This window comes from Mobula hypostoma, chromosome 19 (genome assembly GCF_963921235.1).
Source record: "Mobula hypostoma chromosome 19, sMobHyp1.1, whole genome shotgun sequence".
Lineage (NCBI taxonomy): Eukaryota > Metazoa > Chordata > Chondrichthyes > Myliobatiformes > Myliobatidae > Mobula > Mobula hypostoma.
The window spans coordinates 8092962-8108758 of NC_086115.1; the positions used below are offsets into that span (position 1 = coordinate 8092962).

General features: G+C 39.2%; 1 protein-coding gene across 1 annotated transcript in view; it reads left to right on the plus strand.

The window, feature by feature from the left end:
* Window positions 1-15797, plus strand: part of sufu (suppressor of fused homolog (Drosophila)) — a 109722-nt gene that overhangs the window by 46996 nt on the left and 46929 nt on the right. Inside the window, exon 4 of the mRNA XM_063071283.1 lies at window positions 8789-8931. Coding sequence (XP_062927353.1) covers window positions 8789-8931 — 143 coding nt within the window. The remainder of the gene's footprint in view (window positions 1-8788; window positions 8932-15797) is intronic.

Sequence of the window (15797 nt, forward strand, 5' to 3'; positions counted from 1 at the left end):
ATTCAGTAATGCTGGATGTCTAAAGTTTTCTGGCAAATTGTTGAACAATACTGAAAGACATTATAAAGTCTTAAGTACTGAAAGTGACATCTTGTCTATCAGCAATGACTTTAGACAGTTTTATAGAGCAGTCTTTGTGAATAGTACTTCACTATGAAGTATTTGTGTAGTTTAATTTTATATTACCACTTCCAATAAGATGACCACTGCAGGGGTCAACCAAAGATGTTTTTGTCAAGCATCATTTTTATGATCGCAAGACTGTCGGACATTAGTAATGTAGAATACTGCAAGTCTCGTTCACTGGTTTATTGGTGAGACCGATAGAGGAACTGCATGACCTCAGCTGTAGCATGGACTCTGCCTTATGCATCGGGCTCGCCTGTTGCAGCCACAGGAGAGGAGACACCAGAGACACTGTGGTGCGGCACCCATGCTGAACTGGGGGCTGGTTCTTCCTGTCGATGCTGCCCTCTAGTGTTCGCTCAGTGGATGGCAAGGTGGATTGTGTGTGCTTGTCTGCTGACTGCTGAGGATGAATTCTTTCCAAAATCATTCATGCACCATCGATCTGCAGGATATGGCTCTCAAAGACTTGGGCTATATTATTTATTTTTTTGTGTGATGGTATGTTTACTGCTTTATGTGCCTTGTGTTGTGTATGACTGTTGGTGCTGTGTTTTGCACCTTGATCTAGGAGGAATCCTATTTTGTTTGGCTGTAATTAAAATAATTAAAACTTGTATAAATATTTAAAATCAGTGCTACTTTTCTAATTCATTGTAGATTATTTGTTCATTGAAGGCAATGCCTTTGTTAATGAAGTGGATGTTATAATCAAAGATTAATTGTAGCACATACCAGATTTCTACTTTTTTTTAAACCATGTGCTTAACTTTTTAACAAAGAGTAGCCAGTAATTTGGGAATTTATTTATATAGTACATGTGTATCAGTATTAACTCAAGGTTAACTCAAAACCTTTCCCAATTATAACTGTTTTAATCAATTCAAATTAATTGCCAAAAGTCAGCTTCCACAGTTTATAATATAGAGTCTCTTACTATAATGTATAAACCCAGTTGGGAAGACTTGTGCCTGTTAGTTATACAATTATTAATGACATTACATGGAACATAGAATATTACAGCACAGTACAGGCCCTTCGGCCCACAATGTTGTGCCGACCCTCAAACCCTGCCTCCCATATAAGCCCCCACCTTAGATTCCTCCATATACCTGGTTAAGCTATATAGGTTAAGCTTTTTAAATTTTGGGACCAATTCATGACCACTGGTGGTAGAGTCAAGAGTTGGGAAGATCAATAAATTCTATATTGCTCTGAAGAATTTTTAATTTTTAATTTACAGTCTGAAATTAATGACACATTTACCATGACACTGCTATTAGATGTCATATTTTAGAAATCATTTGTGCTATCTAAATTTTACAAATCTATTTTTCACCAGCTTATTTCACTATTTTTTGCATTCTTAGCTTATTTAATTTGAAAATTAATACCTTTCAATGAATGAACTGTTTTTCATATCCCACTCTGGAGCCGTCAGTTCAAAAGCTAGTCTGTAATTCCAGTGTAGTGTTCAGTGCACACTGCAGTGCTGGAGGAATCAACCTTAAAGATGTCGACACTGGACCCTTTGAGATAAATGCAAAAGATCCCATGCCACTTTATTGAAGAGTAGAAAAGTTAGTCTGTGTATTGCTTTGATGTTTATCCCTCAGTCACAAACGGATTATTGTTGTTTATGGTGTTTAGCTATGACCACGTACTTTGCTATTTCGGGCATTACAATACTTTAAAGATAATTAATTGAAATGCTTTGGACATTCTGATGATTTAAAAACATCATATAAGTGCAAACTTTTTGCTTTCTTTTTTGGCATCTCTTTGTGTTTTTCGTCTTATTTTGCTTTCATCTACTAGCTTTGGTAGAAATTTATATTTTTACTGGGGAAGAACACTGGAAAGTATCCAGGCATTTGTAGAGAACGAAGTTGATGTTTTGCTCTCTATATATTGCTTGCAAATGTGCTGTTACTGGCTGTCAAGCTTGAACTGACCAGCTTGTTCGCTAACAGTATATTGGTCCTTGTTTTGGATCTGCAAATTGAGAGTGTCTTCTTGCCGGCAATCAAATTCTGTATGCACACAAAAAAAATCTTTTGGATACATCAGACCAGTATGTGATGAGACGTTTCACAGTGTGTTTGACCGTGAATTATTTACTATTATTTATAACTGCTGGTCAATATGAATATACTTGAATTACTGGTACAAAAGAAACATCCATAAAAAAGAAGTTTTAAAATTGCTGGCTTAATTTTACAAAACATTTGTTAGGTGTGATCTCCTTACATGAAGGACCATGGTAGAAGTGCATTTACAGGGTCAATCATTGTACAATCAAGTTAAAATCTGGCATCTATAATGTTCGGCCAGAGAAATGGGAGCCAGGAACAGACATTGTAGTTTTACATTTCATGTGTTTGACCCGTTTCATGACTTTTTTGATCAAGTATACTCTGTTTTTAAAGTAGCTGTTTTTAGGCTAACTTGGAAGATGAGGCATTGGTGGTAGAATATTCATAATTTTTTGGTGAACTGCTGTTAAAACTATTATTGGTAATTTTATGCAAACTGGCTGCAGTTTTCCAGCTTTAAGAATGCAGCCTATGTTTTAATCCCATGGTTCTCAACTGGAACAGATTTTCTTCCTTTTGGTCATATTTTATAGGCACTGAGGACTGGTAAAGACTTTAATATTAATTAGGTGTGGTTAAAACCTTAAAGTTAAATAGCAACCTGGCTGTTCTTTTACAAGTCATCTGCCAAGCCAATATTTAAAAAAAATCTTATTTACTAGATGTAGAATCTATGGACTTTTCAGTAAGAATCCAACTAAGTGCTTCACAGGGTGACTTACTATTAGGGGGTAATTGGTCATGTGGGCTCACAATTGCTCCACTGAGAGGAAGTAAAAGACGGTAGCATTTAGGTGTTTTTCAAATGGTGAAATGAATTTCAGTGAAGCTGTCTACATTCTATAACTTTATAATTTTAAGAGGTATTTAAAAGCTTGCAGGTATTAAATAAAACTTGTCAAAGTTAGTAAGTAATGATGTATTAGTTATACACTCAGTAGCCACTTTTATTAGGTACATCTGCACATCTCATTAATGCAAATATCAGTCAATGATGTGGCAGCAAATCAATGTGGACATGCTCAACAGGTTCAGTTGTTCAGAACAGACTCGGAATGGGGAAGAAATGTGATCTAAGTGACTGACTGTGGTATGATTGGTGCCAGATGGGGTGGTTTGTGTATCACAAAACTGATCTGGGAATTTCATGCACAGCAGTCGCTAGAATTTACAGAGAGGAGTGTGAAAAACCAAAAAAAAATCCAGCAAGTGGCAGTAATTGGGTAAAATGCCTTGTTAATGAGAGAGGTTAGAGGAGAATAGCCAGGCTGGTTCAAGTGGACAGAGAAATAACCATGCTTTATGACAGTGGTGTACTGAAGAGCATCTCTGAACACAACACATTGAACCTTGAAGTGGATGGGCTAAGGCAACAAATGACCATACCAGGTTCCACTCACGTACCTAAAGGAAGTGGCTCTGAATGTAGAGAAAAGAACATGTCACACTTTGAGTGAAAATGGAAACTGAGGATATTTCCTAAACACACATTGACTGTGCTTATCAACTACCTGAGTGAGTGTGTGTGTGTGTTGATTTTGTAGTTATAATTTTATTTACACTCAAGAAGAAACTCAATGCTAAGGGATACAAAAAGAGCAAAGTTTTTTTTTCCTCGCCTTCCACTTCTGTAGGCCTCACCTTCAGTGGTTCAAGAGTTACCACTGATTAGAAAGGGAGCAAGATCAGCCTAGAGCTGGATAGAGATGGGCATTCTGCAATAACAAAGTCAGTTCTGACTGCTTGAAGCAACTTCACTAACTCTGATTCAAAGGACATTAATGCAGGAAAAATGCTTGAAGTTGACCACCCTTGACACAGCTGATAACTTGATTGGCAACACAGCATGCAATGCGAAATTTTCTACCTGCATCACTAGTTTATTTATGATTGTTATATGCATGATCTACACCACAGAGTGTATTTCTGCAAGTTTGCTTTAAATTGGTCCGGCAGTTGAGTGACACTGTATACGGTTAACTATGTTAAGTGCTGGAGGGAGTCTTGACTCCATTATTAAAGGAATGGGAGATGCATTTTAAGAGCTATTTGTATATGTTCTTAATCAGTAACAAAATGCAAGAATGAAAGTTTGAAATAGTATTTCAGTTTACAGTCCATTTCAAAATGTTGCTTGCAGGCTCCAAGAAGGAGTTTAACTTCTGGCCTTCGGTCTTCTTATTGAAGACTTTATGTGTTTGGATGCAGTTCAGTCTCTGCATTGAATCTGATCTTCAAGGATTCAAATTCTTAAGAGAAATTATTTCCATAGTCTGTTAAAATGAAATTGTTTTAAGTTTAACCAGCAGTTAGTTGGAGCCATGTTTTTCATTTGGCTTTAAATTAAAAAAGAATGAGTAGAGGATAGCATTGTTATATTTTTGGATTGGATTGCTATCTTGAGTATTCATGTCAGTTTCATATTCATGCCAAAATTCTGTTTCAGGATCCTTACAAAGAAGTGCATAAATTCTCTGATGATATAGTTTTATCTCCAATCTAAGTCCAGGGGTAAATGGTGGATTACTTGTTTTCCAGATTGTCTTCTGACAGGCCCAGCTCAGATCAAAGTTAAAAATTTCAACCCCTCTGATTGTCCTCAAACTCTGTTGCAATAAATTTTGATTATAAATCACAGTTTAGAATTGTGCATGCAAGTATGTTACAGGTGAACGTGAATATAATCAGGAACAGTATTTAGCAATTGAATGGCAAATCATTAAGCTACAGTTACTAAGTAAAACAAATAATAGTTTAATATAAGCAACACACATCAAAGTTGCTGGTGAACGCAGCAGGCCAGGTAGCATCTCTAGGAAGAGGTACAGTGGACGTTTCAGGCCGAGACCCTTCGTCAGGTTAGTCCTGATGAAGGGTCTTGACCTGAAATGTGGACTGTACCTCTTCCTAGAGATGCTGCCTGGCCTGCTGCGTTCACCAGCAACTTTGATGCGTGTTGCTTGAATTTCCAGCATCTGCAGAATTCCTCATGTTGTAGTAGTTTAATATATTTTGATATGGAAAGATGTATACAGCAGCAACCTGATTTGCCCTCAGTTTGTTTTAAAAAGCATCAATGTAATTATTCATTTTACTTTCCCTCCTACCAGCTTCTGCCTTCTAAAGATATTCTTCACCTCGGTTGGGTAGATTCATGCACATCCAACAGAGGCTAATTGAACTAAGCAATAAGTTAGCAGAACAGTGTGGGCCATTAAACATTAAGTTAGCAGTGACCACTCTTTCTAGTAAGATGCAGCCTAAATGCTTTCTATAAAATAATGATAACCATCTGGCAGCTTTCAACACATGATATTTTCTGCAAATTTAAATTTTACAGGAAGGAATCCTTGAAACAAATCAGAATGATACTGCTGCTAGATAACCACGTCACTCCCACCTGTCCTTGCTTTCTCTTTCCCTTCTGTAATGTATTCCAAATAAATGGGGAGTTCTGTGCCTATAATTGAATCACTGGGCTATCGATGATTTGTTGTACAATACCAGCAGTGGACTTGGATTTGTCGTTGATCTTACATTTGTACCGTTATCTCCTAGAATGATTGAGGGACAGCACCTTTGCCTTCCATGAGATGCTTTACCTGAGGTATGCATGGAGGATCGCCCATGAGATGATTACCAGTTGATTAAAGAGCTTATTTCAATTATTCTTTGATCTTCAATTAAAAGATCCTGTTTCAGTAGATACATGATTTATGATTTAGTTTACTTTCTAGCATTCTTTGCCTGGTACTCGATACTGAACGACCGCAAGTTTCCTTAAGCTGAACACTGGTAAACGAAGCATTAGTCAATATTCTTCACTCAATATTGGCTCTGGCATGGCAATCATTCACATCCCTGAAGCAGAATTGCAATAAGATCATGTACAGTTGCTGCCAGTGAAATTGGTTATGTAAAAACATTAAAGGTCATTCCCAAACTAAACATATTTGATTAATTATAAGGAAGAGTTTGGCATACTTTGCATATCAACTGGGGGGTACCGACAGAAAGGTATTTGAATTCCTGAGTTCTTATATAATATACATTTTTGTATAAGAACTTAATAAGAACTACTAGCGAAGCTATAAACAGCCAGAGCACACTGGAAATTAATAAGAGGCACAGAGAGTGATACAAAAGAGCTTTGCAGCTATCTTGAGAGTGGGAAGAACAATGTGGGCCATTAAAAATAGATGTCAGTAATACTCTAATGCATAATAAGGAAATAGCAAACCTGCTAAATAAGTATTCTTGAGAAAAATGTGGAACAGATGAATCTAAAAATGAGTCAAGGGGGATCAACTTTATTATTTCTTCATAATAAATCCATTATGAAGAAAACAATGGCTCTTTAAAAGTATCTAGTATCTGTTATTTCTATACCAGAAAATAATATGTAGATGAGAAAAATACAGATGCATTAATTTGCAGTGTAAGAAATGATCCCTTTTTGACTGGAAAATTGCTAATGTTATACGTTGTACATGCAATCCCTTCATTTACCTCTTGCATTTGAACCTTTCTATCAGATATCATTTGGAACATTACTGAAATCTTGTTAAAGAAAATGATTGACCACAGGTTCAGAGAATTAATAATCTGTAAAGTGTTGATAGGCTCTAATTAACTTACTTTATTTAAAAAGAGGTTGGCACCAGCGTTCTGTTCATATTCATACCATTAGCTGATTCTTAATAATGTGCCTTCTAAAGACTGCAGCATCAGGCAGCATCTGTGGAGGCATAAATTGCAAATCGACGTTTCGGGGGGTCGAGACCCTGTATTAGGATCCCTCCACAAATGCTTGACTCAATGTATTCTTACAGAGTTCTGTTTTTAATTTCATATTCCAGCATCTGCGGTCTCTCTTTGACTTTAGGAATGGGCAATCATATCAGTGTCCATCCAAGAAGACTGGGTGAGCCTCCTCAACAACTATTGTCTGGTGGCATTCACATTTTACTGTGCTAAAGTGTCATGGCCAGAATCACCTCCTGCCTAAGCAGGAACCTGGACCTGCTGCAATTTGCCTATTGCCACAATAGGTCTACAGCACATATAGTCTCACTAGCTCTCCACTTGGGCTTGGATCTCGTGGACAACAGCAATGCCTACATCAGGCTGCTGTTTGTTGTTTTATCGCTCAGCATTCAACATCATCATACCCTCAGTATTAATCAACAAGCTCCAAAACTTGGGCCTCTTAACTGCATCCTTGATTTCCTCATTGCGAGACCACAGTCAGTGTGGATCAGAATTAAGATCTCACTGACAGTCAGCACATGCACCTCAAGGATGGGTGCTTAACTCACTGTTCCACTCTCTCTACACCCATGACTGTGTGGCTAGGCACAGCTCTAACACCATCTTTAAATTTGCTGATGACAACCATTGGCAGAATTTCAGATGGCGATGTAGAGGCACAGAGGTAGCTGGTGTCACAATAAAAACCTTGAACTTAGCATCAGTAAGACCAGGGAATTGATCTGGACTTTGCAAAGGGGAAGTTGTAGTAACACTCATTAGTCCTCAAGGTATCAGCAGTGGAAAGGGTGTGCAGTTTCATGTTCCAACATTTCTGAAGATCTATCCTGATCCCAACATATTGATGCAATTACAAAGAAGGCATGACTGTGGCTATATTTCATCAGGAGTTTGAGGAGACTTGATATGGCATCAACAATTCAAGCAAATTTCTACAGATGTATTGTGGAGAGCATTCTAACTGGTTGTATTATTGTCTGGTTTGGAGGGGCAACTGCACAGGATTAGGGAGAAAAGCTGCAGAAAGTTGTAAACTCAGACAGCTCTATGATGGACACTAGCCTCCCCAGCATCAAGAATGTCTTCAAAAGGTGATGCCTCAAAAAGGCAGTGTCCATCATTAAGGACCCTCATCACCCAGGACTCTTCTCGTTGTTACTGTCAAGGAGGTGGCACAAGAACCTGAAGACATGCACTTAGTGTTTTAGGAACAGCTTCTTCCCTTCCGCCACTGGATTTTTGAATGATGATGATGAGCCCATGTACATTACCTCATTATGTAGTTTTTTTTTGCTCTTTTTGCACTAATTTGATTTTAATCTTTTAAAATAGATTTCTTATTGTAACATAGTTTTTATATAATGTACTGCAATGTACCGCTGCCACAAAACAACAAATTTTACCTCTCGGGTCTCATCACACATGAAGTGCCAGTAGTGTTATATTGTGTACTTTTTAACTTGTCGCAAAAGCACCTTATTATTCATTACTTTACTACTGGTGGTATTACTTTGTGTTATGTGTGTGAGTTAAATATATGCATTGTGCACCTTGGTCCGTAAAAATGTTGTTTCATTGATGGTATGCCTGTGTACGATTGAATTGACGATAAACTGATCTTGAATGTGAAATATGTCAGTGTTATTGAACCTGATTATGAGTTTGTTACTGCAGTTAGGAAATAATTAGTTTTCTGCACTCATGAATTGTGTATTTTGCAAATCTGTAACCTTGAAACCATTAGGAATAGTTGATCAAATATAATTAACTCATTTGATTTTTTTGTCACTAAACAGAAAACACATTATGCAGTGGTGACCATGTCTCTTGGCACAGCCCATTGGACAACAGTGAATCTCGCATCCAACACATGTTATTGACAGAGGACCCACAGCTGCAGCCTGTGCGTACCCCGTTTGGAACAGTTGCATTCTTGCAGGTATGGGTGTACAAATTTTGTTTCTGATGCTAATCATCATTGGTGTTCAATGCGAGTGAACTTGAATTCAGAATTCACTGTAGTTGTTCAAACATCTTCAACAAGATTAAGGTGTTTTTTAATCCCCAGTGTTACTTCCACTTTGTCTTTAAGATTTCTCTTCTTGGATCCTCACTTTATTTGTAAGTAATTTAATTGATAATTCAATAGTTAAACATACTCTGAGGATCTGGATACAATTTAGAAAACATTTTGGTTTATTGAGATTTTCCCTTTCAAGTCCCAGCTATTCTAATTTTTTAAAAACCCTCCATAACTGATTTAGTTTTTAAAGAATGGGGCAGGTTGGGTATTAAATGTTTTTGGGATCTGTTTGTTGGAGGAAATCTTTTTTCATTTGAGCAATTGTCAGCTAAATATAGCTTACCCAAAACTCACTTTATTAGATATGTACAAATTAGAGACGTTCTAAGATCTCAATTATGCACATTTCCTATGAGCTCAGATAAGAACTTACTAGACATAGTTTTTAATTTGACACCTTTTCATAATGGTTCAATATCTAATATTTATGGTGTGTTACTGGAGATGAGGACTGTTCCTTTAGACAACATTAAGAATCTCTGGGAACGAGATTTACAGACATCAATATTTGAGGAAACTTGGAATGAAATTTTTAAACTGGTTAATACTTCATCGTTATGCGCTCGCCATTCCCTCATACAATTTAAGGTGGTACATGGAGCTCACGTGACTAAGGATAAGCTGCAAACAACAGGAATTCTGCAGATGCTGGAAATTCAAGCAACACACATCAAAGTTGCTGGTGAACGCAGCAGGCCAGGCAGCATCTCCAGGAAGAGGTACAGTCGACGTTTCAGGCCGAGACCCTTCGTCAGAACTAACTGAAGGAAGAGCTAGTAAGAGATTTGAAAGTGGGTGGGGGAGGGGGAGATCCAAAATGATAGGAGAAGACAGGAGGGGGAGGGATAGAGCCGAGAGCTGGACAGGTGATTGGCAAAAGGGGATACGAGAGGATCATGGGACAGGAGGCCCAGGGAGAAAGACAAGGTGGAGGGGGAACCCAGAGGATGGGTAAGGGGTATAGTCAGAGGGACAGAGGGAGGAAAAGGAGAGTGAGAGAAAGAATGTGTGTATAAAAATAAATAATGAATAGGGTATGAGGGGGTATGAGCAGAAGTTAGAGAAGTCAATGTTCATGCCATCAGGTTGGAGGCTACTCTTGTCCATCCATGCCCCCCATCCCTCCCCACTGATCTCCCTCCTGGCACTTATCCTTGTAAGCGGAACAAGTGCTACACATACCCTTACACTTCCTCCCTCACCACCATTCAGGGCCCCAGACAGTCCTTCCAGGTGAGGCAACACTTCACCTGTGAGTCAGCTGGGGTGATATACTGCATCCGGTGCTCCGGATGTGGCCTTCTATATATTGGTCAGACCCGACGCAGACTGGGAGACCGCTTTGCTGAACACCTACGCTCTGTCCGCCAGAGAAAGCAGGATCTCCCAGTGGCCACACATTTCAATTCCACATCCCATTCCCATTCTGACATGTCTATCCACAGCCTCCTCTACGGTAAAGATGAAGCCACACTCAGGTTGGAGGAACACCTTATATTCCATCTGGGTAGCCTCCAACCTGATGGCATGAACATTGACTTCTCTAACTTCCGTTAATGCCCCACCTCCCCCTCGTACCCCATCTGTTATTTATTTTTATGCACACATTCTTTCTCTCACTCTCCTTTTTCTCCCTCTGTCCCTCTGACTATACCCCTTGCCCATCCTCTGGGCTTTCCCCCTCCCCCTTTTCTTTCTCCCTAGGCCTCCTGTCCCATGATCCTCTTGTATCCCCTTTGCCAATCACCTGTCCAGCTTTTGGCTCCATCCCTCCCCCTCCTCCTATCATTTTGGATCTCCCCCTCCCCCTTCCACTTTCAAATCTCTTACTAACTCTTCCTTCAGTTAGTCCTGACGAAGGGTCTCGGCCTGAAACGTCGACTGTACCTCTTCCTAGAGATGCTGCCTGGCCTGCTGCGTTCACCAGCAACTTTGATGTGTGTTGCTAAGGATAAGCTGTCTCGTTTTTATTCGGATATATCTCCTTACTGTGACAGATGTAGCAATGGAGAAACTACATTAATTCATATGTTTTGGACTTGTCCAAGTCTTGAAAAATATTGGAAGGAAGTTTTGCAAAATTTTCTTTACTTTTCAAAGTCAGGTTTTAAGCCTAATCCTCTGACGGCCCTATTCGGTATTGTTGCAGGACAGGATATCAAGCTGAAGACATCTGATTTACATATTTTGGCCTTCAGCTCTCTTATAGCTAGGAGGGCGCTTTTGTTTAAATGGAAAGATGTTTTTTCTCCTACTTATGCTCAATGGTTATGCAACGTTATGTCATGCTTAGATTTAGAGAAGATTCATTGTTCAATTTCTGAATCTCATCAAGACTTTCAAACATTGTGGGGACGTTTTCTGAATTATTTTCAAAACTTGCAAAATCTTAAATTCGTTGTTTAAATTTAGATGTTGGCTAATATTAATTTTTATTATATGAGAAGGTATTTTACCTTTTTTTTCTCCTTAATAAACAGCTTCGGTCTTGGTAGGGGTTAGACTTTTTTTTGTAATAAATTAGTATATTTCAATATAACTATTGATTAACTTACATGAATACCGGATAATGAGATTGTTATTCTGAATAGATATAATGTAATTGGTAGTTTAAAAAAATCTTTTTTGACCTTTTATATATACTTTCTTGTACTTTGTATTCTTCTATGTAGAAACTAATAAAAAAATTGGAAAGATTTCCCAGTGCTAACTCTGCACTACAAATATTTATTAGAATTTTCAAGTTTGAACAAAGGGTTTGTGATTTGAAATGTTATTTTATTTCTCTTTTCACAGTTATGTCTGAACTGCTGAGCATTTTCAGCATTTTGTTTTTATTTCAAGTCTCCAGCATCTACATATTTTTTAAATTTACTGTTGTTTGATTTTGAGCTCACATCAGTGAATTATTTTGCTTGAAACCTTTTGCCAAAGCTCTCAAAGTTTAAAATCTGGATCAGCTCCTGTACTGCATTCTTGAAAATGTAATTGCTATCCACTGTTTTCTCTGATTCTTTCTCAGAATCAGATTAAGCTGTTCCTGAAATAGTGAGTGTGTGTCTTCAGGCTCCTGTACCTCCTTCCTGGTGGTAGCAATGAGAAGAGGGTGTATCCTGCTTGATAGAGGTCCTTAATGATAGATGCCACCTTTTTGAGGCTTTGCACTTTGAATATGTCCTGGACACTATGCAGGCGAGGGCCCATGATGCAGCTGAGTTCACAACTTTCTGCAGCTTCTTTCGATCCTGTCCAGTGGAATCCCCCCCGGCCCCCCCCGCCCCCCGATACCAGACGGTGGTGCACTCAGTTAGAAAAATGCTCTCCAAATTTGTGGAAATTGGTCTGCTCAGACTCCTGATGAAATGTAGCTGCAGTTGTGCCTTCTTTGTAAATGAATCAATACATTGGTCCCAGGATAGTTCCTCAAGAGATGTTGTCACACAGAAACTTGAAATTACTCATTCTTTCCACTTCTGATCCCTCTATGAAGACTGGTGTCTATTCCCTTATCTTTACTTTCTGAAATCCACAATCAGTTCCTTGGTGTTACTGACAGTAAATGAATGTCTTCTGGTGATGAATTAGAGAATCCAGTTGCAGAGGGAGGTACTTAGGCCCAGTGTCTGGAGCTTTCTGATCAGGACTGTAGGAGTGATTGTTTAAATGCTGAGCTGTAGTCAATAAATGCATATTGGTATTGTTCAGGTGGTCCGAGGATGCACGGAGAGCCAGTGAGCATGCATCTGCTGTAGAGCTATGGTGGTGATAGGCAAATTGCGGTGGGTCCAGGTCCTTGCTGAGTCAGGAGTTCATTCTAGCCATGACCGTCTCAAAGCACTTCACCGTAGATGTGAGTACTGCTGGGGGATAGTTGTTAACGGCAGCTCCCCCTGCTCTTCTTGGGCACTGGTATGTTTGTTGCCCTTTTGAAGCAGGTGGGAACTTCCAGATGCAACAATGAGAGATTGAAAATGTGTCCCTCCTGTTGGTCTGCACAAGTTTTCAGAGCCTTAGTGGGTATTCCATCGTGGACTGTTGCCATGTGAGGGTTACCCTCTTGAAAGACAATTTAACGTCAGCCTCCAAGTCGAGAGATCGCGGGGTCACTGGGTGCTGCAGGGATCCTCATAACAGTGGTGCTAGAAAGTTTGTGAACCTTTTCACTATCTATGAATAAATATGACCTAAAATGTGGTCAGATCTTCACACGTCCTAAAACTAGATAAAGAAAACCCAATGAAACAAAAATTTTTATACTTGCTCATTTATTTATTGAGAAAAATGATTGAATATAACTAATATTTGTTGGAAAAAGTATGTGAACCTTTGCTTTCAGTAACTGGTGTGACCCCCCCCCCCTTGTGCAGCAATAACCTCAACCAGACGTTTCCTTTAACTGTTGATCAGTCTTGTACATCAGCTTGGAGGAATCTTAGGCCATTCCTTACAAAACTGCTTCAACTCTGGGATGCTGGTGGCTTCCTTGAATGAGCTGTTTGGTTCAAGTCCTTCCACATTTCTGTAGGTTTCAAAGGTACATTTAATGTCAGAGAAATGTATACAATATACATCCTGAAATGCTTTTTCTTCGCAACCATCCACAAAAACAGAGGAGTGCCCCAAAGAATGAACAACAGTTAAATGTTAGAACCCCAAAGTCTCCCCCCCACTCAACTCTCTCCCTGTGTGTAGGTGGCAGCAAGCACAATCCCCCCCCCACCAGCAAAAAGGCAGCAGCACCAGTCACCAAGCACTCAAGTGTGCAGCAAAAGCAACAGTAAAGACACAGACCTACAGTACTGCAAAGACTACATTGTTCACCCGGCTTTCGACATACCACTGCCTTTCTCTCTCTCCCTAATAAGTGAGAAAGAGGTGTTTCCGTTTCACAGTGAGAGGGGAGACATAACAAACAACTCGCTGGTTTATGATAAAAGTCCATTGCGTTGCTTTTTTTGAGCTCTGTGCCCAAAGATCTCAGGTATCTGGACACACAGCCAAGATGTTCCAGCTCCCACGACATACCCGTCCGGGACACTGACCTTCGATCCCCCTGTCTCCAGAGCCCTGAGATCCTAGCCGAGCCAAACTTTAAGGTCAGGACTTTGACAATGCCATTTCAAAACAGTTTTTCTTTTTAAACCATTTTGTTGTTGATTTACTCTTGGTTTATTGTCTTGTTGCATTATCCAACTTCTAATAAGCTTCAGGTGATGGAATGCTATCCTGACAGTCTCCTGTAAAATGTCTTGATACAATTTTGAATTCATTGTTTTCTTGATGATTGCAAGCTGTCCAGCCCCTGAGGCAGCAAAGCAGCCTCAAACCACGATGCTCCTTCCACCACGCTTCACAGTTGAAAAATGAAGTTTTTGTGTTGGTGTGCAGTGGACTTTTTCCTCCAAACACAACAATGTGCATTTCTGCGAAAAAATTCAACTTTTGCAAACTTGATAAATGCAACAATGTTTTTTGGAGAGCAGTGGTTTCCTTTGTGGTGTACTTTCATGAACACCATTCTTGTTAAGTGTTTTCCTTATAGTGTACACAGGAACAGAGAGTTCAGCAAGTTCTAGAGATTTGTGCAGGTCTTTTGCTGTCTCCCTTGGGTTCTTTTTCACCTCCTTCGGCATTACACGTTGTAGTCTTGGCGTGATCTTTGCAGGATGCCCACTCCTAGGGAGAGTAGCAACAGTACTGAGTTTCCTCCATTTGTAGACAATTTCTCTTACTGTGAACTGCTAAACACTCAGGTCTTTAGAAATGTTTTTATAGCCTTTTCCAGCTTCATGCATCTCTGCAATTCTTCTAAGATTCTCTAAAAGTTGTCCTGATTGAGGCATGGTGCCCAGATTTCTTGAGGAGAGCAGGCTGTGTAACGTGACTTCATGTGCCTTTTTTATAAGGCAGGGCACTTCTACACCCCACACCTCCAATCTCATCTCATTGAGTGGAACACTTGACTCCAAATAGCTTTTGGAGAAGGCATTACTCGAGAAGTTCACATACTTTTTCCAACAAATGTTGTAATATTGGATCATTTTTCTCCATAAATAAATGAATAAATATAATGTTTTTGTGTTGCTTATTGGGTTCCCTATCTCGTTTTAGAACAGGTGAAGATCTGATCACGTTTTAGTTCATGTTTATGCAGAAATAGAGAAAATTCTACAGCTTTCTAACACCACTGTAGCTGTAGTTTTGTTTTCCCTTTCAAAACATTTTGAAAGGGGAAAAATAAGTACTGCCTATTAAAAATAACTATTAAAAGGTAACATTTCAGTACTCTGAGGCGGGTTGTCATGCCTAGTTTAGTATTGGTCAGTATACTCTTCATTCTGGTAAAGGTGTCTTTTGCCATCCCTATTCTTCCCTATTCTTCTTTTGATGTCCATGTCGCACCTGCCATCTGATGTCACCCAGCTTCCTAAGTAGCAAAAGTTCTGTACTTGTTTTATGTCTTCCCTGTTTATTCTCAACTTGCAGATAGGATTCTCCTTCTTTTTGGATATCACCATACGTTCTGTCTTTTTGCAATTGATAGACCCATTTTTGCATATTTTTTAACAATTATATCAATTAAGTTTTGTAGTTCTTCCTCCGTACTTGCAATTAACACAGTAACTACATTATAGTTTGACACTATCCTGTGTCCCAGTGACTTGATAGAGGCAGGATAAGCAAAGTGTGTGAGATGCCTGGAGTTGAAGACACTACTACAG